Consider the following 25,331-nt stretch of genomic DNA (forward strand, 5'->3'; position numbering starts at 1 on the left):
GCTGGACCAGGTATCTAAGAGTGACCAGGTATCCAGTCGTCACCAAGTATCTAGGTGTGACCAGGTTTCAAGGCAGGTATCTGAGCATATCTGAGTGCAACTGGGTATCTGAGAGCAACCAGGTATCTGAGCACGACCCACTATCTGAGTGCGATCAGGAATCTGAGGGCAACCGGGTATCTCACAGGGTATCTGAGTGTGACCGGGTATCTGAGCGCAAACGAGTATCTGACGGGTATCTGAGTGTGACCGGGTATCTGAACGTGACCGTATATCTGTCCACAACCGGGTATCTGACAGGGTTTCTGAGTGTGACCGGGTATCAGAGCTCGACTGGTGTCTGAGCGCAACTGGGTGTCTGACCACAACTGGGTATCTGACGAGGTATCTGAGTGTGACCGGATATCTGAGTGCGACTGGGTATCAGAGCGTGACTGGTATCTGAGTGCAACCGGGAATCTGACAGGGTATCTGAGTGTGACCGGGTATGTGAGCATGACCAGGTATCAGAGCGCGATCATGTATCTGAGCACAACTGGTTATCTGACAGGGTATCTGAGTGCGACTGGGTATCAGAGCGCGACTGGTATCTGAGCGCAACTGGGTATCTGACAGGGTTTCTGAGTGTGACCGGATGTGTGAACGTGACCGGGTTTCAGAGCGCAACCGTGTATCTGTGCACAACTGGGTATCTAACAGGGTATCCGAGTGTGACCAGGTATCAGAGCGCAGCTGGTATCTGAGCGCAACTGGGTGTCTGAACACAACTGGGTGTCTGACGAGGTATCTGAGTGTGTCCGGATATCTGAGTGCGACTGGGTATCAGAGTGTGACTGGTATCTGAGTGCAACCAAATATCTGACTGGGTATCTGAGTGTGACTGGGTATCTGAGCGATCGGGTATCAGAGCGCGACCATGTATCTGAGCACAACTGGGTATCTGACAGGGTATCCGAGTGACCGGGTATCAGAGCGCGACTGGTATCTGAGCGCAACTGGGTGTCTGAACACAACTGGGTGTCTGACGAGGTATCTGAGTGTGTCCGGATATCTGAGTGCGACTGGGTATCAGAGCGTGACTGGTATCTGAGTGCAACTGGGTATCTGACAGGGTATCTGAGTGTGACTGGGTATGTGAGCGTGACCGGGTATCAGAGCGCGACGGTGTATCTGAGCACAACTGGGTATCTGACAGAGTATCTGAGTGTGACCGGGTATCAGAGAGCGACTGGTATCTGAGCGCAACTGGGTGTCTGCACACAACTGTGTGTCTGACGAGGTATCTGAGTGTGTCCGGATATCTGAGTGCGACTGGGTATCAGAGCGCGACTGGTATCTGAGTGCAACCAGATATCTGACAGGGTATCTGAGTGCCGCTGGGTATCTGAAGGCGACTGGGTATCCGAGCACGACTGGGTATCTGAAAGAGTATATATTTCTATTTTACAGATGTTCCAGACTTCCAGATGCTATGGATGTTATCACTATCAACAAGCTCCACCGACCACCAGCCTGTTGCCACGAGCAAAAGAGTCATGCAGTATGTGTGTTTGTATGACAATGATTTTACTGTATATTTTATTGCTGATTTGAAAAGTGTTTTTAATAAAATAAAACATGGCATCATTGGTTAAAGAAATGCCTGATTAATTTTTTCTAGTTTATATTTTATAGATGTTCCAGACTTCCTCAGCCACCAAATACCACCATCAACAAACTGCACCTTCCACCGACCACCAGCCTTTTGCCACTAGCAAAACAGTAATGCAGTATGTGTGTTTGTATTACAATGATTTTACCATATATTTTTATGCAGATTTGAAGAATGTTTTTAATAAAATAAAACATAGCATCTTTTGTTAGAGAAATGCCTGATTCGTTTCTTTCTAGCTTATATTTTACAGATGTCCCAGACTTCCCCAGTCACCAACCACCAAATACCTTGATCAACAAACTGCACCTTCCACCGACCACCAGCCTTTTGCCACTAGCAAAAGAGTTATGCAGTATGTGTGTTTGTATTACAATGATTTTTAATATATATTTTTATGCAGATTTGAAGAATGATTTAAATAAAATAAAACATGGCATCTTTTGTTAGAGAGATGCCTGATTCGTTTCTTGATAGCTTATATTTTACAGATGTTCCAGACATGCCCAGCCACCAAATACCACGATCAACAAGCTCCACCTTCCACCGACCAACAGCCTGTTGCCACGAGCAAAAGAGTAATGCAGTATGTGTTTGTATTACAATGATTCTACTATATATTTTTATGCAGATTTGAAGAGGGTTTTAAATAAAATAAAACATGGCATCATTTGTTAAAGAAATGCCTGATTGTTATTTCTAGTTAATATTTTATAGATGTTCCAGACTTCCTCAGCCACCAAATACCACCATCAACAAGCTCCACCGACCATCAGCCACCAACCTTTCACCACGAGCAAAAGAGTAATGCAGTATGTGTGTTTGTATTACAATGATTTTTAATATATATTTTATGCAGATTTGAAGAATGATTTAAATAAAATAAAACATGGCATCTTTTGTTAGAGAGATGCCTGATTCGTTTCTTTCTAGCTTATATTTTACAGATGTTCCAGACTTGCCCAGCCACCAAATACCACCATCAACAAGCTCCACCTTCCACCGACCAACAGCCTGTTGCCACGAGCAAAAGGGTAATGCAGTATGTGTGTTTGTATTACAATGATTCTACTATATATTTTTATGCAGATTTGAAGAGGGTTTTAAATAAAATAAAACATGGCATCATTTGTTAAAGAAATGCCTGATTGTTATTTCTAGATTATATTTTATAGATGTTCCAGACTTCCTCAGCCACCAAATACCACCATCAACAAGCTCCACCGACTATCAGCCACCAACCTTTCACCACGAGCAAAAGAGTAATGCAGTATGGGTGTTTGTATTACAACGATTTTAAATATATATTTTTATGCAGATTTGAAGAGTGTTTCAAATAAAATAAAACATGGAATTAGTTGTTAGAGAATGCCTGAGTATTTTTTCTAGTTTATATTTTATAGATGTTCCAGATTACCCAGCCACCAAATACCACCATCAACAAGCTCCACGGGCCACCAGCCAACAGCCTGTTGCCACGAGCAAAAGAGTAATGCAGTATGTACGTTTGTATTACCATGATTTTACCATATATTCTTATGCAGATTTGAAGAGTGTTTTAAATAAAATAAAACATAGAATCATTTGTTAGAGAATGCCTGAGTATTTTTTCTAGTTTATATTTTATAGATGTTCCAGACTTCCCCAGCCAATAAATACCACCATCAACAAGTTCCACCGACCCCCAGCCAACCTCCTGTTGCCACGAGCAAAAGAGTAATGCAGTATGTGTGTTTGTATGACAATGATTTTACTGTATATTTTAATTCAGATTTGAAGAATGATTTATATAAAATAAAACATGTCATCTTTGTTTAGAGAGATGCCTGATTCGTTTACTTCTAGCTTATATTTTACAGATGTTCCAGACTTGCCCAGCCACCAAATACCTTGATCAACAAACTGCACCTTCCACCGACCAGCAGCCTTTTGCCAATAGCAAAAGAGTAATGCACTATGTGTGTTTGTATGACTATGATTTTACTGTATATTTTAATGCAGATTTGAAGAGTGTCACAAATAAAATAAAACATGGCATCTTTTGTTAGAGAGATGCCTGATTCGTTTACTTCTAGCTTATATTTTACAGATGTTCCAGACTTTCCCAGCCACCAAATACCACCATCAACAAACTGCACCTTCCACCGACCACCAGCTTTTGCCACTAGCAAAAGAGTAATGCAGTATGTGTGTTTGTATTACAATGATTTTTAATATATATTTTATGCAGATTTGAAGAATGATTTAAATAAAATAAAAAATGGCATCTTTTGTTAGAGAAATGCCTGATTCGTTTCTTTCTACCTTATATGTTACAGATGTTCCAGACTTACCCAGCCACCAAATACCACGATCAACAAGCTCCACCGACCACCAGCCAACAGCCTGTTGCCAAGAGCAAAAGAGTAATGCAGTATGTACGTTTGTATGACAATAATTTTACCATATATTCTTATGCAGATTTGAAGAGTGTTTTAAATAAAATAAAAATTGGGAATCATTTGTTAGAGAATGCCTGATTATTTCTTTCTAGTTTATATTTTATAGATGTTCCAGACTTCCCCAGCCAATAAATACCACCATCAACAAGCTCCACCGACCCCCAGCCAACAGCCTGTTGCCACGAGCAAAAGAGTAATGCAGTATGTGTGTTTGTATGACATTCATTTTACTGTATATTTTAATGCAGATTTGAAGAATGATTTAAATAAAATAAAACATGGCATCATTTGTTAAAGAAATGCCTGAATGTTATTTCTAGTTTATATTTTATAGATGTTCCAGACTTCCCCAGCCAATAAATACCACCATCAACAAGCTCCGCCGACCCCCAGCCAACAGCCTGTTGCCACGAGCAAAAGAGTAATGCAGTATGTGTGTTTGTATGACATTGATTTTACTGTATATTTTAATGCAGATTTGAAGAATGATTTAAATAAAATAAAACATGGCATCACTTGTTAAAGAAATGCCTGAATGTTATTTCTAGTTTATATTTTATAGATGTTCCAGACTTGCCCAGCCACTCAACACCACCAAAATCTACCACGCCCTTATGTGTGTTTGTATTACAATGCTTTTACTATATATTTTTATGCGAATTTTGATGCGTGTTTACATGACATATAAATGCATCATTTTATTCTCATCTAGTTTAGGTTTTATAGATGTTCCAGGTTTATTTCTCCATCCACCAACCACGAATTACCTCCATCCGCCCTGCCACAAGTCAACTCCACATGAAGTGACCGCTTGTAGTCAATGCCAGATGAAGTGACTGCTTGTAACCTCTGCCAGATATAGTGATGTGAGTGTAACCAGGTATCTGATCGTGACCGGGTATCAGAGCGCAACCGGGTATCAGAGCGCTACTGTGTATCTGAGCACAACTGGGTATCTGACAGGGTATTTGAGTGTAACCAGGTATCAGAGCGCGACTGGTATCTGAGTGCAACCGAATATCTGACGGGGTATCTGAGTGTGACCCGATATCTGAGCGTGACCGGGAATCAGAGCGCGATCATGTATCTGAGCACAACTGGGTATCTGACATGGTATTTGAGTGTGACCGGGTATCAGAGCGCAACTGGTGTCTGAGCGTAACTGGGTGTCTAAACACAACTGGGTATCTGACGAGGTATCTGAGTGTGTCCGGATATCTGAGTGCGACTGGGTATCAGAGCGCGACTGGTTTCTGAGTGCAACCGAATATCTGACGGCGTATCTGAGTGTGACTGGGTATGTGAACGTGAACGGGTATCAGGGCGCGACCGTGTATCTGAGCACAACTGGGTATCTGACAGGGTATCTGAGTGTGACCGGGTATCAGAGCACGACTGGTATCTGATCGCAACTGGGTGTCTGAACACAACTGGGTATCTGACGGGGTATCTGAGTGTGACCGGATATCTGAGTGCGACTGGGTATCTGACGGGTTATCTGAGCGCGGCTGGGTCTCTGATGGCGACTTGGTATCTGAGCACGACTAGGTATCTGAACAGGTATATTTTTATATTTTACAGATGTTCCAGACTTCCAGATGTTATGGAAGTTCTTGATGTCTTGGGAGTGTTAGCTCAGTGGTTGACGGCTCCTTTCATCATAAGGTCTCAGGTTCTAGTCACAAAGATATAGTGACTGCTTGCAGCCTCCGCCAGATGAAGTGACCGCTTGCAGCCACCAGGAACTCAGCCATCTCCCGTCCTATCACCCAGTCTCCATAGTAAAAGTGATGATACTAGCAGATGTACACGGACTAGATTGATTCAAAGGGCCATTCCTGGGATGGTACACATGCTGGATCATGGAGGTCCGTACCAGATAAATTTGTTCTTCAATGTTGCATAGATTAATAGTCCTAAACTACTTTAAAAAAATTTCTTGAACATAGCTGTACAAGAGGAACCCATATCCAAAGATTGCTTCAATATTTTTGAGTAACATTTCTCTTGTTTCCTCGACAGCTTGAAGATGAACTGGCAGAAAATACCTGCAACCACCTCCAGGATATTTGATCGACCTTCCATCGTTAATCCACCACTGGGAATTCGTAATTTCTGAATGCCCTGCCACAAGTCAACTCCACATGAAGTGACCGCTTGTAGTCAATGCCAGATGAAGTGACTGCTTGTAACCTCTGCCAGATATAGTGATGTGAGTGTAACCAGGTATCTGATCGTGACCGGATATCAGAGCGCAACCGGGTATCAGAGCGCTACTGTGTATCTGAGCACAACTGGGTATCTGACAGGGTATTTGAGTGTAACCAGGTATCAGAGCGCGACTGGTATCTGAGTGCAACCGAATATCTGACGGGGTATCTGAGTGTGACCCGATATCTGAGCGTGACCGGGAATCAGAGCGCGATCATGTATCTGAGCACAACTGGGTATCTGACATGGTATTTGAGTGTGACCGGGTATCAGAGCGCAACTGGTGTCTGAGCGTAACTGGGTGTCTAAACACAACTGGGTATCTGACGAGGTATCTGAGTGTGTCCGGATATCTGAGTGCGACTGGGTATCAGAGCGCGACTGGTTTCTGAGTGCAACCGAATATCTGACGGCGTATCTGAGTGTGACTGGGTATGTGAACGTGAACGGGTATCAGGGCGCGACCGTGTATCTGAGCGCAACTGGGTATCTGACATGGTATTTGAGTGTGACCGGGTATCAGAGCGCAACTGGTTTCTCAGCGTAACTGGGTGTCTGACCACAACTGGGTGTCTGACGAGGTATCTGAGTGTGTCCGGATATCTGAGTGCGACTGGGTATCAGAGCGCGACTGGTATCTGAGTGCAACCGAATATCTAACGAGGTATCTGAGTGTGACCGGGTATGTGAGCGTGACCGGGTATCGGATCGCAACCGTGTATCAGAGCACGACTGGTATCTGATCGCAACTGGGTGTCTGAACACAACTGGGTATCTGACGGGGTATCTGAGTGTGACCGGATATCTGAGTGCGACTGGGTATCTGACGGGTTATCTGAGCGCGGCTGGGTCTCTGATGGCGACTTGGTATCTGAGCACGACTAGGTATCTGAACAGGTATATTTTTATATTTTACAGATGTTCCAGACTTCCAGATGTTATGGAAGTTCTTGATGTCTTGGGAGTGTTAGCTCAGTGGTTGACGGCTCCTTTCATCATAAGGTCTCAGGTTCTAGTCACAAAGATATAGTGACTGCTTGCAGCCTCCGCCAGATGAAGTGACCGCTTGCAGCCACCAGGAACTCAGCCATCTCCCGTCCTATCACCCAGTCTCCATAGTAAAAGTGATGATACTAGCAGATGTACACGGACTAGATTGATTCAAAGGGCCATTCCTGGGATGGTACACATGCTGGATCATGGAGGTCCGTACCAGATAAATTTGTTCTTCAATGTTGCATAGATTAATAGTCCTAAACTACTTTAAAAAAATTTCTCGAACATAGCTGTACAAGAGGAACCCATATCCAAAGATTGCTTCAATATTTTTGAGTAACATTTCTCTTGTTTCCTCGACAGCTTGAAGATGAACTGGCAGAAAATACCTGCAACCACCTCCAGGATATTTGATCGACCTTCCATCGTTAATCCACCACTGGGAATTCGTAATTTCTGAATGCCCTGCCACAAGTCAACTCCACATGAAGTGACCGCTTGTAGTCAATGCCAGATGAAGTGACTGCTTGTAACCTCTGCCAGATATAGTGATGTGAGTGTAACCAGGTATCTGATCGTGACCGGATATCAGAGCGCAACCGGGTATCAGAGCGCTACTGTGTATCTGAGCACAACTGGGTATCTGACAGGGTATTTGAGTGTAACCAGGTATCAGAGCGCGACTGGTATCTGAGTGCAACCGAATATCTGACGGGGTATCTGAGTGTGACCCGATATCTGAGCGTGACCGGGAATCAGAGCGCGATCATGTATCTGAGCACAACTGGGTATCTGACATGGTATTTGAGTGTGACCGGGTATCAGAGCGCAACTGGTGTCTGAGCGTAACTGGGTGTCTAAACACAACTGGGTATCTGACGAGGTATCTGAGTGTGTCCGGATATCTGAGTGCGACTGGGTATCAGAGCGCGACTGGTTTCTGAGTGCAACCGAATATCTGACGGCGTATCTGAGTGTGACTGGGTATGTGAACGTGAACGGGTATCAGGGCGCGACCGTGTATCTGAGCGCAACTGGGTATCTGACATGGTATTTGAGTGTGACCGGGTATCAGAGCGCAACTGGTTTCTCAGCGTAACTGGGTGTCTGACCACAACTGGGTGTCTGACGAGGTATCTGAGTGTGTCCGGATATCTGAGTGCGACTGGGTATCAGAGCGCGACTGGTATCTGAGTGCAACCGAATATCTAACGAGGTATCTGAGTGTGACCGGGTATGTGAGCGTGACCGGGTATCGGATCGCAACCGTGTATCAGAGCACGACTGGTATCTGATCGCAACTGGGTGTCTGAACACAACTGGGTATCTGACGGGGTATCTGAGTGTGACCGGATATCTGAGTGCGACTGGGTATCTGACGGGTTATCTGAGCGCGGCTGGGTCTCTGATGGCGACTTGGTATCTGAGCACGACTAGGTATCTGAACAGGTATATTTTTATATTTTACAGATGTTCCAGACTTCCAGATGTTATGGAAGTTCTTGATGTCTTGGGAGTGTTAGCTCAGTGGTTGACGGCTCCTTTCATCATAAGGTCTCAGGTTCTAGTCACAAAGATATAGTGACTGCTTGCAGCCTCCGCCAGATGAAGTGACCGCTTGCAGCCACCAGGAACTCAGCCATCTCCCGTCCTATCACCCAGTCTCCATAGTAAAAGTGATGATACTAGCAGATGTACACGGACTAGATTGATTCAAAGGGCCATTCCTGGGATGGTACACATGCTGGATCATGGAGGTCCGTACCAGATAAATTTGTTCTTAAATGTTGCATAGATTAATAGTCCTAAACTACTTTAAAAAAATGTCTCGAACATAGCTGTACAAGAGGAACCCATATCCAAAGATTGCTTCAATATTTTTGAGTAACATTTCTCGTTTCCTCGACAGCTTGAAGATGAACTGGCAGAAAATACCTGCAACCACCTCCAGGATATTTGATCGACCTTCCATCGTTAATCCACCACTGGGAATTCGTAATTTCTGAATGCCCTGCCACAAGTCAACTCCACATGAAGTGACCGCTTGTAGTCAATGCCAGATGAAGTGACTGCTTGTAACCTCTGCCAGATATAGTGATGTGAGTGTAACCAGGTATCTGATCGTGACCGGATATCAGAGCGCAACCGGGTATCAGAGCGCTACTGTGTATCTGAGCACAACTGGGTATCTGACAGGGTATTTGAGTGTAACCAGGTATCAGAGCGCGACTGGTATCTGAGTGCAACCGAATATCTGACGGGGTATCTGAGTGTGACCCGATATCTGAGCGTGACCGGGAATCAGAGCGCGATCATGTATCTGAGCACAACTGGGTATCTGACATGGTATTTGAGTGTGACCGGGTATCAGAGCGCAACTGGTGTCTGAGCGTAACTGGGTGTCTAAACACAACTGGGTATCTGACGAGGTATCTGAGTGTGTCCGGATATCTGAGTGCGACTGGGTATCAGAGCGCGACTGGTTTCTGAGTGCAACCGAATATCTGACGGCGTATCTGAGTGTGACTGGGTATGTGAACGTGAACGGGTATCAGGGCGCGACCGTGTATCTGAGCGCAACTGGGTATCTGACATGGTATTTGAGTGTGACCGGGTATCAGAGCGCAACTGGTTTCTCAGCGTAACTGGGTGTCTGACCACAACTGGGTGTCTGACGAGGTATCTGAGTGTGTCCGGATATCTGAGTGCGACTGGGTATCAGAGCGCGACTGGTATCTGAGTGCAACCGAATATCTAACGAGGTATCTGAGTGTGACCGGGTATGTGAGCGTGACCGGGTATCGGATCGCAACCGTGTATCAGAGCACGACTGGTATCTGATCGCAACTGGGTGTCTGAACACAACTGGGTATCTGACGGGGTATCTGAGTGTGACCGGATATCTGAGTGCGACTGGGTATCTGACGGGTTATCTGAGCGCGGCTGGGTCTCTGATGGCGACTTGGTATCTGAGCACGACTAGGTATCTGAACAGGTATATTTTTATATTTTACAGATGTTCCAGACTTCCAGATGTTATGGAAGTTCTTGATGTCTTGGGAGTGTTAGCTCAGTGGTTGACGGCTCCTTTCATCATAAGGTCTCAGGTTCTAGTCACAAAGATATAGTGACTGCTTGCAGCCTCCGCCAGATGAAGTGACCGCTTGCAGCCACCAGGAACTCAGCCATCTCCCGTCCTATCACCCAGTCTCCATAGTAAAAGTGATGATACTAGCAGATGTACACGGACTAGATTGATTCAAAGGGCCATTCCTGGGATGGTACACATGCTGGATCATGGAGGTCCGTACCAGATAAATTTGTTCTTAAATGTTGCATAGATTAATAGTCCTAAACTACTTTAAAAAAATTTCTCGAACATAGCTGTACAAGAGGAACCCATATCCAAAGATTGCTTCAATATTTTTGAGTAACATTTCTCGTTTCCTCGACAGCTTGAAGATGAACTGGCAGAAAATACCTGCAACCACCTCCAGGATATTTGATCGACCTTCCATCGTTAATCCACCACTGGGAATTCGTAATTTCTGAATGCCCTGCCACAAGTCAACTCCACATGAAGTGACCGCTTGTAGTCAATGCCAGATGAAGTGACTGCTTGTAACCTCTGCCAGATATAGTGATGTGAGTGTAACCAGGTATCTGATCGTGACCGGATATCAGAGCGCAACCGGGTATCAGAGCGCTACTGTGTATCTGAGCACAACTGGGTATCTGACAGGGTATTTGAGTGTAACCAGGTATCAGAGCGCGACTGGTATCTGAGTGCAACCGAATATCTGACGGGGTATCTGAGTGTGACCCGATATCTGAGCGTGACCGGGAATCAGAGCGCGATCATGTATCTGAGCACAACTGGGTATCTGACATGGTATTTGAGTGTGACCGGGTATCAGAGCGCAACTGGTGTCTGAGCGTAACTGGGTGTCTAAACACAACTGGGTATCTGACGAGGTATCTGAGTGTGTCCGGATATCTGAGTGCGACTGGGTATCAGAGCGCGACTGGTTTCTGAGTGCAACCGAATATCTGACGGCGTATCTGAGTGTGACTGGGTATGTGAACGTGAACGGGTATCAGGGCGCGACCGTGTATCTGAGCGCAACTGGGTATCTGACATGGTATTTGAGTGTGACCGGGTATCAGAGCGCAACTGGTTTCTCAGCGTAACTGGGTGTCTGACCACAACTGGGTGTCTGACGAGGTATCTGAGTGTGTCCGGATATCTGAGTGCGACTGGGTATCAGAGCGCGACTGGTATCTGAGTGCAACCGAATATCTAACGAGGTATCTGAGTGTGACCGGGTATGTGAGCGTGACCGGGTATCGGATCGCAACCGTGTATCAGAGCACGACTGGTATCTGATCGCAACTGGGTGTCTGAACACAACTGGGTATCTGACGGGGTATCTGAGTGTGACCGGATATCTGAGTGCGACTGGGTATCTGACGGGTTATCTGAGCGCGGCTGGGTCTCTGATGGCGACTTGGTATCTGAGCACGACTAGGTATCTGAACAGGTATATTTTTATATTTTACAGATGTTCCAGACTTCCAGATGTTATGGAAGTTCTTGATGTCTTGGGAGTGTTAGCTCAGTGGTTGACGGCTCCTTTCATCATAAGGTCTCAGGTTCTAGTCACAAAGATATAGTGACTGCTTGCAGCCTCCGCCAGATGAAGTGACCGCTTGCAGCCACCAGGAACTCAGCCATCTCCCGTCCTATCACCCAGTCTCCATAGTAAAAGTGATGATACTAGCAGATGTACACGGACTAGATTGATTCAAAGGGCCATTTCTGGGATGGTACACATGCTGGATCATGGAGGTCCGTACCAGATAAATTTGTTCTTCAATGTTGCATAGATTAATAGTCCTAAACTACTTTAAAAAAATTTCTTGAACATAGCTGTACAAGAGGAACCCATATCCAAAGATTGCTTCAATATTTTTGAGTAACATTTCTCTTGTTTCCTCGACAGCTTGAAGATGAACTGGCAGAAAATACCTGCAACCACCTCCAGGATATTTGATCGACCTTCCATCGTTAATCCACCACTGGGAATTCGTAATTTCTGAATGCCCTGCCACAAGTCAACTCCACATGAAGTGACCGCTTGTAGTCAATGCCAGATGAAGTGACTGCTTGTAACCTCTGCCAGATATAGTGATGTGAGTGTAACCAGGTATCTGATCGTGACCGGATATCAGAGCGCAACCGGGTATCAGAGCGCTACTGTGTATCTGAGCACAACTGGGTATCTGACAGGGTATTTGAGTGTAACCAGGTATCAGAGCGCGACTGGTATCTGAGTGCAACCGAATATCTGACGGGGTATCTGAGTGTGACCCGATATCTGAGCGTGACCGGGAATCAGAGCGCGATCATGTATCTGAGCACAACTGGGTATCTGACATGGTATTTGAGTGTGACCGGGTATCAGAGCGCAACTGGTGTCTGAGCGTAACTGGGTGTCTAAACACAACTGGGTATCTGACGAGGTATCTGAGTGTGTCCGGATATCTGAGTGCGACTGGGTATCAGAGCGCGACTGGTTTCTGAGTGCAACCGAATATCTGACGGCGTATCTGAGTGTGACTGGGTATGTGAACGTGAACGGGTATCAGGGCGCGACCGTGTATCTGAGCGCAACTGGGTATCTGACATGGTATTTGAGTGTGACCGGGTATCAGAGCGCAACTGGTTTCTCAGCGTAACTGGGTGTCTGACCACAACTGGGTGTCTGACGAGGTATCTGAGTGTGTCCGGATATCTGAGTGCGACTGGGTATCAGAGCGCGACTGGTATCTGAGTGCAACCGAATATCTAACGAGGTATCTGAGTGTGACCGGGTATGTGAGCGTGACCGGGTATCGGATCGCAACCGTGTATCAGAGCACGACTGGTATCTGATCGCAACTGGGTGTCTGAACACAACTGGGTATCTGACGGGGTATCTGAGTGTGACCGGATATCTGAGTGCGACTGGGTATCTGACGGGTTATCTGAGCGCGGCTGGGTCTCTGATGGCGACTTGGTATCTGAGCACGACTAGGTATCTGAACAGGTATATTTTTATATTTTACAGATGTTCCAGACTTCCAGATGTTATGGAAGTTCTTGATGTCTTGGGAGTGTTAGCTCAGTGGTTGACGGCTCCTTTCATCATAAGGTCTCAGGTTCTAGTCACAAAGATATAGTGACTGCTTGCAGCCTCCGCCAGATGAAGTGACCGCTTGCAGCCACCAGGAACTCAGCCATCTCCCGTCCTATCACCCAGTCTCCATAGTAAAAGTGATGATACTAGCAGATGTACACGGACTAGATTGATTCAAAGGGCCATTCCTGGGATGGTACACATGCTGGATCATGGAGGTCCGTACCAGATAAATTTGTTCTTCAATGTTGCATAGATTAATAGTCCTAAACTACTTTAAAAAAATTTCTTGAACATAGCTGTACAAGAGGAACCCATATCCAAAGATTGCTTCAATATTTTTGAGTAACATTTCTCTTGTTTCCTCGACAGCTTGAAGATGAACTGGCAGAAAATACCTGCAACCACCTCCAGGATATTTGATCGACCTTCCATCGTTAATCCACCACTGGGAATTCGTAATTTCTGAATGCCCTGCCACAAGTCAACTCCACATGAAGTGACCGCTTGTAGTCAATGCCAGATGAAGTGACTGCTTGTAACCTCTGCCAGATATAGTGATGTGAGTGTAACCAGGTATCTGATCGTGACCGGATATCAGAGCGCAACCGGGTATCAGAGCGCTACTGTGTATCTGAGCACAACTGGGTATCTGACAGGGTATTTGAGTGTAACCAGGTATCAGAGCGCGACTGGTATCTGAGTGCAACCGAATATCTGACGGGGTATCTGAGTGTGACCCGATATCTGAGCGTGACCGGGAATCAGAGCGCGATCATGTATCTGAGCACAACTGGGTATCTGACATGGTATTTGAGTGTGACCGGGTATCAGAGCGCAACTGGTGTCTGAGCGTAACTGGGTGTCTAAACACAACTGGGTATCTGACGAGGTATCTGAGTGTGTCCGGATATCTGAGTGCGACTGGGTATCAGAGCGCGACTGGTTTCTGAGTGCAACCGAATATCTGACGGCGTATCTGAGTGTGACTGGGTATGTGAACGTGAACGGGTATCAGGGCGCGACCGTGTATCTGAGCGCAACTGGGTATCTGACATGGTATTTGAGTGTGACCGGGTATCAGAGCGCAACTGGTTTCTCAGCGTAACTGGGTGTCTGACCACAACTGGGTGTCTGACGAGGTATCTGAGTGTGTCCGGATATCTGAGTGCGACTGGGTATCAGAGCGCGACTGGTATCTGAGTGCAACCGAATATCTAACGAGGTATCTGAGTGTGACCGGGTATGTGAGCGTGACCGGGTATCGGATCGCAACCGTGTATCAGAGCACGACTGGTATCTGATCGCAACTGGGTGTCTGAACACAACTGGGTATCTGACGGGGTATCTGAGTGTGACCGGATATCTGAGTGCGACTGGGTATCTGACGGGTTATCTGAGCGCGGCTGGGTCTCTGATGGCGACTTGGTATCTGAGCACGACTAGGTATCTGAACAGGTATATTTTTATATTTTACAGATGTTCCAGACTTCCAGATGTTATGGAAGTTCTTGATGTCTTGGGAGTGTTAGCTCAGTGGTTGACGGCTCCTTTCATCATAAGGTCTCAGGTTCTAGTCACAAAGATATAGTGACTGCTTGCAGCCTCCGCCAGATGAAGTGACCGCTTGCAGCCACCAGGAACTCAGCCATCTCCCGTCCTATCACCCAGTCTCCATAGTAAAAGTGATGATACTAGCAGATGTACACGGACTAGATTGATTCAAAGGGCCATTCCTGGGATGGTACACATGCTGGATCATGGAGGTCCGTACCAGATAAATTTGTTCTTCAATGTTGCATAGATTAATAGTCCTAAACTACTTTAAAAAAATGTCTCGAACATAGCTGTACAAGAGGAACCCATATCCAAAGATTGCTTCAATATTTTTGAGTAACATTTCTCGTTTCCTCGACAGCTTGAAGATGAACTGGCAGAAAATACCTGCAACCACCTCCAGGATATTTGATCGACCTTCCATCGTTAATCCACCACTGGGAATTCGTAATTTCTGAATGCCCTGCCACAAGTCAACTCCACATGAAGTGACCGCTTGTAGTCAATGCCAGATGAAGTGACTGCTTGTAACCTCTGCCAGATATAGTGATGTGAGTGTAACCAGGTATCTGATCGTGACCGGATATCAGAGCGCAACCGGGTATCAGAGCGCTACTGTGTATCTGAGCACAACTGGGTATCTGACAGGGTATTTGAGTGTAACCAGGTATCAGAGCGCGACTGGTATCTGAGTGCAACCGAATATCTGACGGGGTATCTGAGTGTGACCCGATATCTGAGCGTGACCGGGAATCAGAGCGCGATCATGTATCTGAGCACAACTGGGTATCTGACATGGTATTTGAGTGTGACCGGGTATCAGAGCGCAACTGGTGTCTGAGCGTAACTGGGTGTCTAAACACAACTGGGTATCTGACGAGGTATCTGAGTGTGTCCGGATATCTGAGTGCGACTGGGTATCAGAGCGCGACTGGTTTCTGAGTGCAACCGAATATCTGACGGCGTATCTGAGTGTGACTGGGTATGTGAACGTGAACGGGTATCAGGGCACGACCGTGTATCTGAGCGCAACTGGGTATCTGACATGGTATTTGAGTGTGACCGGGTATCAGAGCGCAACTGGTTTCTCAGCGTAACTGGGTGTCTGACCACAACTGGGTGTCTGACGAGGTATCTGAGTGTGTCCGGATATCTGAGTGCGACTGGGTATCAGAGCGCGACTGGTATCTGAGTGCAACCGAATATCTAACGAGGTATCTGAGTGTGACCGGGTATGTGAGCGTGACCGGGTATCGGATCGCAACCGTGTATCAGAGCACGACTGGTATCTGATCGCAACTGGGTGTCTGAACACAACTGGGTATCTGACGGGGTATCTGAGTGTGACCGGATATCTGAGTGCGACTGGGTATCTGACGGGTTATCTGAGCGCGGCTGGGTCTCTGATGGCGACTTGGTATCTGAGCACGACTAGGTATCTGAACAGGTATATTTTTATATTTTACAGATGTTCCAGACTTCCAGATGTTATGGAAGTTCTTGATGTCTTGGGAGTGTTAGCTCAGTGGTTGACGGCTCCTTTCATCATAAGGTCTCAGGTTCTAGTCACAAAGATATAGTGACTGCTTGCAGCCTCCGCCAGATGAAGTGACCGCTTGCAGCCACCAGGAACTCAGCCATCTCCCGTCCTATCACCCAGTCTCCATAGTAAAAGTGATGATACTAGCAGATGTACACGGACTAGATTGATTCAAAGGGCCATTCCTGGGATGGTACACATGCTGGATCATGGAGGTCCGTACCAGATAAATTTGTTCTTAAATGTTGCATAGATTAATAGTCCTAAACTACTTTAAAAAAATTTCTCGAACATAGCTGTACAAGAGGAACCCATATCCAAAGATTGCTTCAATATTTTTGAGTAACATTTCTCGTTTCCTCGACAGCTTGAAGATGAACTGGCAGAAAATACCTGCAACCACCTCCAGGATATTTGATCGACCTTCCATCGTTAATCCACCACTGGGAATTCGTAATTTCTGAATGCCCTGCCACAAGTCAACTCCACATGAAGTGACCGCTTGTAGTCAATGCCAGATGAAGTGACTGCTTGTAACCTCTGCCAGATATAGTGATGTGAGTGTAACCAGGTATCTGATCGTGACCGGATATCAGAGCGCAACCGGGTATCAGAGCGCTACTGTGTATCTGAGCACAACTGGGTATCTGACAGGGTATTTGAGTGTAACCAGGTATCAGAGCGCGACTGGTATCTGAGTGCAACCGAATATCTGACGGGGTATCTGAGTGTGACCCGATATCTGAGCGTGACCGGGAATCAGAGCGCGATCATGTATCTGAGCACAACTGGGTATCTGACATGGTATTTGAGTGTGACCGGGTATCAGAGCGCAACTGGTGTCTGAGCGTAACTGGGTGTCTAAACACAACTGGGTATCTGACGAGGTATCTGAGTGTGTCCGGATATCTGAGTGCGACTGGGTATCAGAGCGCGACTGGTTTCTGAGTGCAACCGAATATCTGACGGCGTATCTGAGTGTGACTGGGTATGTGAACGTGAACGGGTATCAGGGCGCGACCGTGTATCTGAGCGCAACTGGGTATCTGACATGGTATTTGAGTGTGACCGGGTATCAGAGCGCAACTGGTTTCTCAGCGTAACTGGGTGTCTGACCACAACTGGGTGTCTGACGAGGTATCTGAGTGTGTCCGGATATCTGAGTGCGACTGGGTATCAGAGCGCGACTGGTATCTGAGTGCAACCGAATATCTAACGAGGTATCTGAGTGTGACCGGGTATGTGAGCGTGACCGGGTATCGGATCGCAACCGTGTATCAGAGCACGACTGGTATCTGATCGCAACTGGGTGTCTGAACACAACTGGGTATCTGACGGGGTATCTGAGTGTGACCGGATATCTGAGTGCGACTGGGTATCTGACGGGTTATCTGAGCGCGGCTGGGTCTCTGATGGCGACTTGGTATCTGAGCACGACTAGGTATCTGAACAGGTATATTTTTATATTTTACAGATGTTCCAGACTTCCAGATGTTATGGAAGTTCTTGATGTCTTGGGAGTGTTAGCTCAGTGGTTGACGGCTCCTTTCATCATAAGGTCTCAGGTTCTAGTCACAAAGATATAGTGACTGCTTGCAGCCTCCGCCAGATGAAGTGACCGCTTGCAGCCACCAGGAACTCAGCCATCTCCCGTCCTATCACCCAGTCTCCATAGTAAAAGTGATGATACTAGCAGATGTACACGGACTAGATTGATTCAAAGGGCCATTCCTGGGATGGTACACATGCTGGATCATGGAGGTCCGTACCAGATAAATTTGTTCTTAAATGTTGCATAGATTAATAGTCCTAAACTACTTTAAAAAAATGTCTCGAACATAGCTGTACAAGAGGAACCCATATCCAAAGATTGCTTCAATATTTTTGAGTAACATTTCTCGTTTCCTCGACAGCTTGAAGATGAACTGGCAGAAAATACCTGCAACCACCTCCAGGATATTTGATCGACCTTCCATCGTTAATCCACCACTGGGAATTCGTAATTTCTGAATGCCCTGCCACAAGTCAACTCCACATGAAGTGACCGCTTGTAGTCAATGCCAGATGAAGTGACTGCTTGTAACCTCTGCCAGATATAGTGATGTGAGTGTAACCAGGTATCTGATCGTGACCGGATATCAGAGCGCAACCGGGTATCAGAGCGCTACTGTGTATCTGAGCACAACTGGGTATCTGACAGGGTATTTGAGTGTAACCAGGTATCAGAGCGCGACTGGTATCTGAGTGCAACCGAATATCTGACGGGGTATCTGAGTGTGACCCGATATCTGAGCGTGACCGGGAATCAGAGCGCGATCATGTATCTGAGCACAACTGGGTATCTGACATGGTATTTGAGTGTGACCGGGTATCAGAGCGCAACTGGTGTCTGAGCGTAACTGGGTGTCTAAACACAACTGGGTATCTGACGAGGTATCTGAGTGTGTCCGGATATCTGAGTGCGACTGGGTATCAGAGCGCGACTGGTTTCTGAGTGCAACCGAATATCTGACGGCGTATCTGAGTGTGACTGGGTATGTGAACGTGAACGGGTATCAGGGCGCGACCGTGTATCTGAGCGCAACTGGGTATCTGACATGGTATTTGAGTGTGACCGGGTATCAGAGCGCAACTGGTTTCTCAGCGTAACTGGGTGTCTGACCACAACTGGGTGTCTGACGAGGTATCTGAGTGTGTCCGGATATCTGAGTGCGACTGGGTATCAGAGCGCGACTGGTATCTGAGTGCAACCGAATATCTAACGAGGTATCTGAGTGTGACCGGGTATGTGAGCGTGACCGGGTATCGGATCGCAACCGTGTATCAGAGCACGACTGGTATCTGATCGCAACTGGGTGTCTGAACACAACTGGGTATCTGACGGGGTATCTGAGTGTGACCGGATATCTGAGTGCGACTGGGTATCTGACGGGTTATCTGAGCGCGGCTGGGTCTCTGATGGCGACTTGGTATCTGAGCACGACTAGGTATCTGAACAGGTATATTTTTATATTTTACAGATGTTCCAGACTTCCAGATGTTATGGAAGTTCTTGATGTCTTGGGAGTGTTAGCTCAGTGGTTGACGGCTCCTTTCATCATAAGGTCTCAGGTTCTAGTCACAAAGATATAGTGACTGCTTGCAGCCTCCGCCAGATGAAGTGACCGCTTGCAGCCACCAGGAACTCAGCCATCTCCCGTCCTATCACCCAGTCTCCATAGTAAAAGTGATGATACTAGCAGATGTACACGGACTAGATTGATTCAAAGGGCCATTCCTGGGATGGTACACATGCTGGATCATGGAGGTCCGTACCAGATAAATTTGTTCTTAAATGTTGCATAGATTAATAGTCCTAAACTACTTTAAAAAAATTTCTTGAACATAGCTGTACAAGAGGAACCCATATCCAAAGATTGCTTCAATATTTTTGAGTAACATTTCTCGTTTCCTCGACAGCTTGAAGATGAACTGGCAGAAAATACCTGCAACCACCTCCAGGATATTTGATCGACCTTCCATCGTTAATCCACCACTGGGAATTCGTAATTTCTGAATGCCCTGCCACAAGTCAACTCCACATGAAGTGACCGCTTGTAGTCAATGCCAGATGAAGTGACTGCTTGTAACCTCTGCCAGATATAGTGATGTGAGTGTAACCAGGTATCTGATCGTGACCGGATATCAGAGCGCAACCGGGTATCAGAGCGCTACTGTGTATCTGAGCACAACTGGGTATCTGACAGGGTATTTGAGTGTAACCAGGTATCAGAGCGCGACTGGTATCTGAGTGCAACCGAATATCTGACGGGGTATCTGAGTGTGACCCGATATCTGAGCGTGACCGGGAATCAGAGCGCGATCATGTATCTGAGCACAACTGGGTATCTGACATGGTATTTGAGTGTGACCGGGTATCAGAGCGCAACTGGTGTCTGAGCGTAACTGGGTGTCTAAACACAACTGGGTATCTGACGAGGTATCTGAGTGTGTCCGGATATCTGAGTGCGACTGGGTATCAGAGCGCGACTGGTTTCTGAGTGCAACCGAATATCTGACGGCGTATCTGAGTGTGACTGGGTATGTGAACGTGAACGGGTATCAGGGCGCGACCGTGTATCTGAGCGCAACTGGGTATCTGACATGGTATTTGAGTGTGACCGGGTATCAGAGCGCAACTGGTTTCTCAGCGTAACTGGGTGTCTGACCACAACTGGGTGTCTGACGAGGTATCTGAGTGTGTCCGGATATCTGAGTGCGACTGGGTATCAGAGCGCGACTGGTATCTGAGTGCAACCGAATATCTAACGAGGTATCTGAGTGTGACCGGGTATGTGAGCGTGACCGGGTATCGGATCGCAACCGTGTATCAGAGCACGACTGGTATCTGATCGCAACTGGGTGTCTGAACACAACTGGGTATCTGACGGGGTATCTGAGTGTGACCGGATATCTGAGTGCGACTGGGTATCTGACGGGTTATCTGAGCGCGGCTGGGTCTCTGATGGCGACTTGGTATCTGAGCACGACTAGGTATCTGAACAGGTATATTTTTATATTTTACAGATGTTCCAGACTTCCAGATGTTATGGAAGTTCTTGATGTCTTGGGAGTGTTAGCTCAGTGGTTGACGGCTCCTTTCATCATAAGGTCTCAGGTTCTAGTCACAAAGATATAGTGACTGCTTGCAGCCTCCGCCAGATGAAGTGACCGCTTGCAGCCACCAGGAACTCAGCCATCTCCCGTCCTATCACCCAGTCTCCATAGTAAAAGTGATGATACTAGCAGATGTACACGGACTAGATTGATTCAAAGGGCCATTTCTGGGATGGTACACATGCTGGATCATGGAGGTCCGTACCAGATAAATTTGTTCTTCAATGTTGCATAGATTAATAGTCCTAAACTACTTTAAAAAAATTTCTTGAACATAGCTGTACAAGAGGAACCCATATCCAAAGATTGCTTCAATATTTTTGAGTAACATTTCTCTTGTTTCCTCGACAGCTTGAAGATGAACTGGCAGAAAATACCTGCAACCACCTCCAGGATATTTGATCGACCTTCCATCGTTAATCCACCACTGGGAATTCGTAATTTCTGAATGCCCTGCCACAAGTCAACTCCACATGAAGTGACCGCTTGTAGTCAATGCCAGATGAAGTGACTGCTTGTAACCTCTGCCAGATATAGTGATGTGAGTGTAACCAGGTATCTGATCGTGACCGGATATCAGAGCGCAACCGGGTATCAGAGCGCTACTGTGTATCTGAGCACAACTGGGTATCTGACAGGGTATTTGAGTGTAACCAGGTATCAGAGCGCGACTGGTATCTGAGTGCAACCGAATATCTGACGGGGTATCTGAGTGTGACCCGATATCTGAGCGTGACCGGGAATCAGAGCGCGATCATGTATCTGAGCACAACTGGGTATCTGACATGGTATTTGAGTGTGACCGGGTATCAGAGCGCAACTGGTGTCTGAGCGTAACTGGGTGTCTAAACACAACTGGGTATCTGACGAGGTATCTGAGTGTGTCCGGATATCTGAGTGCGACTGGGTATCAGAGCGCGACTGGTTTCTGAGTGCAACCGAATATCTGACGGCGTATCTGAGTGTGACTGGGTATGTGAACGTGAACGGGTATCAGGGCGCGACCGTGTATCTGAGCGCAACTGGGTATCTGACATGGTATTTGAGTGTGACCGGGTATCAGAGCGCAACTGGTTTCTCAGCGTAACTGGGTGTCTGACCACAACTGGGTGTCTGACGAGGTATCTGAGTGTGTCCGGATATCTGAGTGCGACTGGGTATCAGAGCGCGACTGGTATCTGAGTGCAACCGAATATCTAACGAGGTATCTGAGTGTGACCGGGTATGTGAGCGTGACCGGGTATCGGATCGCAACCGTGTATCAGAGCACGACTGGTATCTGATCGCAACTGGGTGTCTGAACACAACTGGGTATCTGACGGGGTATCTGAGTGTGACCGGATATCTGAGTGCGACTGGGTATCTGACGGGTTATCTGAGCGCGGCTGGGTCTCTGATGGCGACTTGGTATCTGAGCACGACTAGGTATCTGAACAGGTATATTTTTATATTTTACAGATGTTCCAGACTTCCAGATGTTATGGAAGTTCTTGATGTCTTGGGAGTGTTAGCTCAGTGGTTGACGGCTCCTTTCATCATAAGGTCTCAGGTTCTAGTCACAAAGATATAGTGACTGCTTGCAGCCTCCGCCAGATGAAGTGACCGCTTGCAGCCACCAGGAACTCAGCCATCTCCCGTCCTATCACCCAGTCTCCATAGTAAAAGTGATGATACTAGCAGATGTACACGGACTAGATTGATTCAAAGGGCCATTCCTGGGATGGTACACATGCTGGATCATGGAGGTCCGTACCAGATAAATTTGTTCTTCAATGTTGCATAGATTAATAGTCCTAAACTACTTTAAAAAAATTTCTTGAACATAGCTGTACAAGAGGAACCCATATCCAAAGATTGCTTCAATATTTTTGAGTAACATTTCTCTTGTTTCCTCGACAGCTTGAAGATGAACTGGCAGAAAATACCTGCAACCACCTCCAGGATATTTGATCGACCTTCCATCGTTAATCCACCACTGGGAATTCGTAATTTCTGAATGCCCTGCCACAAGTCAACTCCACATGAAGTGACCGCTTGTAGTCAATGCCAGATGAAGTGACTGCTTGTAACCTCTGCCAGATATAGTGATGTGAGTGTAACCAGGTATCTGATCGTGACCGGATATCAGAGCGCAACCGGGTATCAGAGCGCTACTGTGTATCTGAGCACAACTGGGTATCTGACAGGGTATTTGAGTGTAACCAGGTATCAGAGCGCGACTGGTATCTGAGTGCAACCGAATATCTGACGGGGTATCTGAGTGTGACCCGATATCTGAGCGTGACCGGGAATCAGAGCGCGATCATGTATCTGAGCACAACTGGGTATCTGACATGGTATTTGAGTGTGACCGGGTATCAGAGCGCAACTGGTGTCTGAGCGTAACTGGGTGTCTAAACACAACCGGGTATCTGACGAGGTATCTGAGTGTGTCTGGATATCTGAGTGCGACTGGGTATCAGAGCGCGACTGGTTTCTGAGTGCAACCGAATATCTGACGGCGTATCTGAGTGTGACTGGGTATGTGAACGTGAACGGGTATCAGGGCGCGACCGTGTATCTGAGCGCAACTGGGTATCTGACATGGTATTTGAGTGTGACCGGGTATCAGAGCGCAACTGGTTTCTCAGCGTAACTGGGTGTCTGACCACAACTGGGTGTCTGACGAGGTATCTGAGTGTGTCCGGATATCTGAGTGCGACTGGGTATCAGAGCGCGACTGGTATCTGAGTGCAACCGAATATCTAACGAGGTATCTGAGTGTGACCGGGTATGTGAGCGTGACCGGGTATCGGATCGCAACCGTGTATCAGAGCACGACTGGTATCTGATCGCAACTGGGTGTCTGAACACAACTGGGTATCTGACGGGGTATCTGAGTGTGACCGGATATCTGAGTGCGACTGGGTATCTGACGGGTTATCTGAGCGCGGCTGGGTCTCTGATGGCGACTTGGTATCTGAGCACGACTAGGTATCTGAACAGGTATATTTTTATATTTTACAGATGTTCCAGACTTCCAGATGTTATGGAAGTTCTTGATGTCTTGGGAGTGTTAGCTCAGTGGTTGACGGCTCCTTTCATCATAAGGTCTCAGGTTCTAGTCACAAAGATATAGTGACTGCTTGCAGCCTCCGCCAGATGAAGTGACCGCTTGCAGCCACCAGGAACTCAGCCATCTCCCGTCCTATCACCCAGTCTCCATAGTAAAAGTGATGATACTAGCAGATGTACACGGACTAGATTGATTCAAAGGGCCATTCCTGGGATGGTACACATGCTGGATCATGGAGGTCCGTACCAGATAAATTTGTTCTTCAATGTTGCATAGATTAATAGTCCTAAACTACTTTAAAAAAATTTCTTGAACATAGCTGTACAAGAGGAACCCATATCCAAAGATTGCTTCAATATTTTTGAGTAACATTTCTCTTGTTTCCTCGACAGCTTGAAGATGAACTGGCAGAAAATACCTGCAACCACCTCCAGGATATTTGATCGACCTTCCATCGTTAATCCACCACTGGGAATTCGTAATTTCTGAATGCCCTGCCACAAGTCAACTCCACATGAAGTGACCGCTTGTAGTCAATGCCAGATGAAGTGACTGCTTGTAACCTCTGCCAGATATAGTGATGTGAGTGTAACCAGGTATCTGATCGTGACCGGATATCAGAGCGCAACCGGGTATCAGAGCGCTACTGTGTATCTGAGCACAACTGGGTATCTGACAGGGTATTTGAGTGTAACCAGGTATCAGAGCGCGACTGGTATCTGAGTGCAACCGAATATCTGACGGGGTATCTGAGTGTGACCCGATATCTGAGCGTGACCGGGAATCAGAGCGCGATCATGTATCTGAGCACAACTGGGTATCTGACATGGTATTTGAGTGTGACCGGGTATCAGAGCGCAACTGGTGTCTGAGCGTAACTGGGTGTCTAAACACAACCGGGTATCTGACGAGGTATCTGAGTGTGTCTGGATATCTGAGTGCGACTGGGTATCAGAGCGCGACTGGTTTCTGAGTGCAACCGAATATCTGACGGCGTATCTGAGTGTGACTGGGTATGTGAACGTGAACGGGTATCAGGGCGCGA

The 25,331-nt window shown here is 46.7% G+C and overlaps 2 protein-coding genes across 20 annotated transcripts in view; one reads left to right on the forward strand and one right to left on the reverse strand.

The window, feature by feature from the left end:
- Window positions 1-25,331, reverse strand: part of LOC139960902 (ATP-binding cassette sub-family C member 3-like) — a 132,172-nt gene that overhangs the window by 57,055 nt on the left and 49,786 nt on the right. The window lies entirely within an intron of this gene.
- Window positions 1-25,331, forward strand: part of LOC139960904 (uncharacterized) — a 38,254-nt gene that overhangs the window by 6,108 nt on the left and 6,815 nt on the right. For 2 of the 6 annotated variants that reach the window (XR_011790658.1, XR_011790662.1), the window contains exons 3-30: window positions 1,450-3,834; window positions 3,970-4,958; window positions 5,674-5,960; window positions 6,115-6,304; window positions 7,222-7,508; window positions 7,663-7,852; window positions 8,770-9,056; window positions 9,209-9,398; window positions 10,316-10,602; window positions 10,755-10,944; window positions 11,862-12,148; window positions 12,303-12,492; window positions 13,410-13,696; window positions 13,851-14,040; window positions 14,958-15,244; window positions 15,397-15,586; window positions 16,504-16,790; window positions 16,943-17,132; window positions 18,050-18,336; window positions 18,489-18,678; window positions 19,596-19,882; window positions 20,035-20,224; window positions 21,142-21,428; window positions 21,583-21,772; window positions 22,690-22,976; window positions 23,131-23,320; window positions 24,238-24,524; window positions 24,679-24,868. Coding sequence is in view for 1 of the 6 variants with exons in the window: in XM_071959592.1 (XP_071815693.1) it covers window positions 1,450-1,540; window positions 3,970-4,068; window positions 4,199-4,293; window positions 4,427-4,513; window positions 4,805-4,928 (496 nt within the window). In the remaining 5 variants the exon portion in view is untranslated. The remainder of the gene's footprint in view (window positions 1-1,449; window positions 3,835-3,969; window positions 4,959-5,673; window positions 5,961-6,114; window positions 6,305-7,221; window positions 7,509-7,662; window positions 7,853-8,769; window positions 9,057-9,208; window positions 9,399-10,315; window positions 10,603-10,754; window positions 10,945-11,861; window positions 12,149-12,302; window positions 12,493-13,409; window positions 13,697-13,850; window positions 14,041-14,957; window positions 15,245-15,396; window positions 15,587-16,503; window positions 16,791-16,942; window positions 17,133-18,049; window positions 18,337-18,488; window positions 18,679-19,595; window positions 19,883-20,034; window positions 20,225-21,141; window positions 21,429-21,582; window positions 21,773-22,689; window positions 22,977-23,130; window positions 23,321-24,237; window positions 24,525-24,678; window positions 24,869-25,331) is intronic. The other 4 variants (XM_071959592.1, XR_011790659.1, XR_011790660.1 and 1 more) reach the window with 4 other exon arrangements.

Source organism: Apostichopus japonicus, chromosome 20 (genome assembly GCF_037975245.1).
Source record: "Apostichopus japonicus isolate 1M-3 chromosome 20, ASM3797524v1, whole genome shotgun sequence".
In the NCBI taxonomy this organism is placed as follows: Eukaryota; Metazoa; Echinodermata; class Holothuroidea; order Aspidochirotida; family Stichopodidae; genus Apostichopus; species Apostichopus japonicus.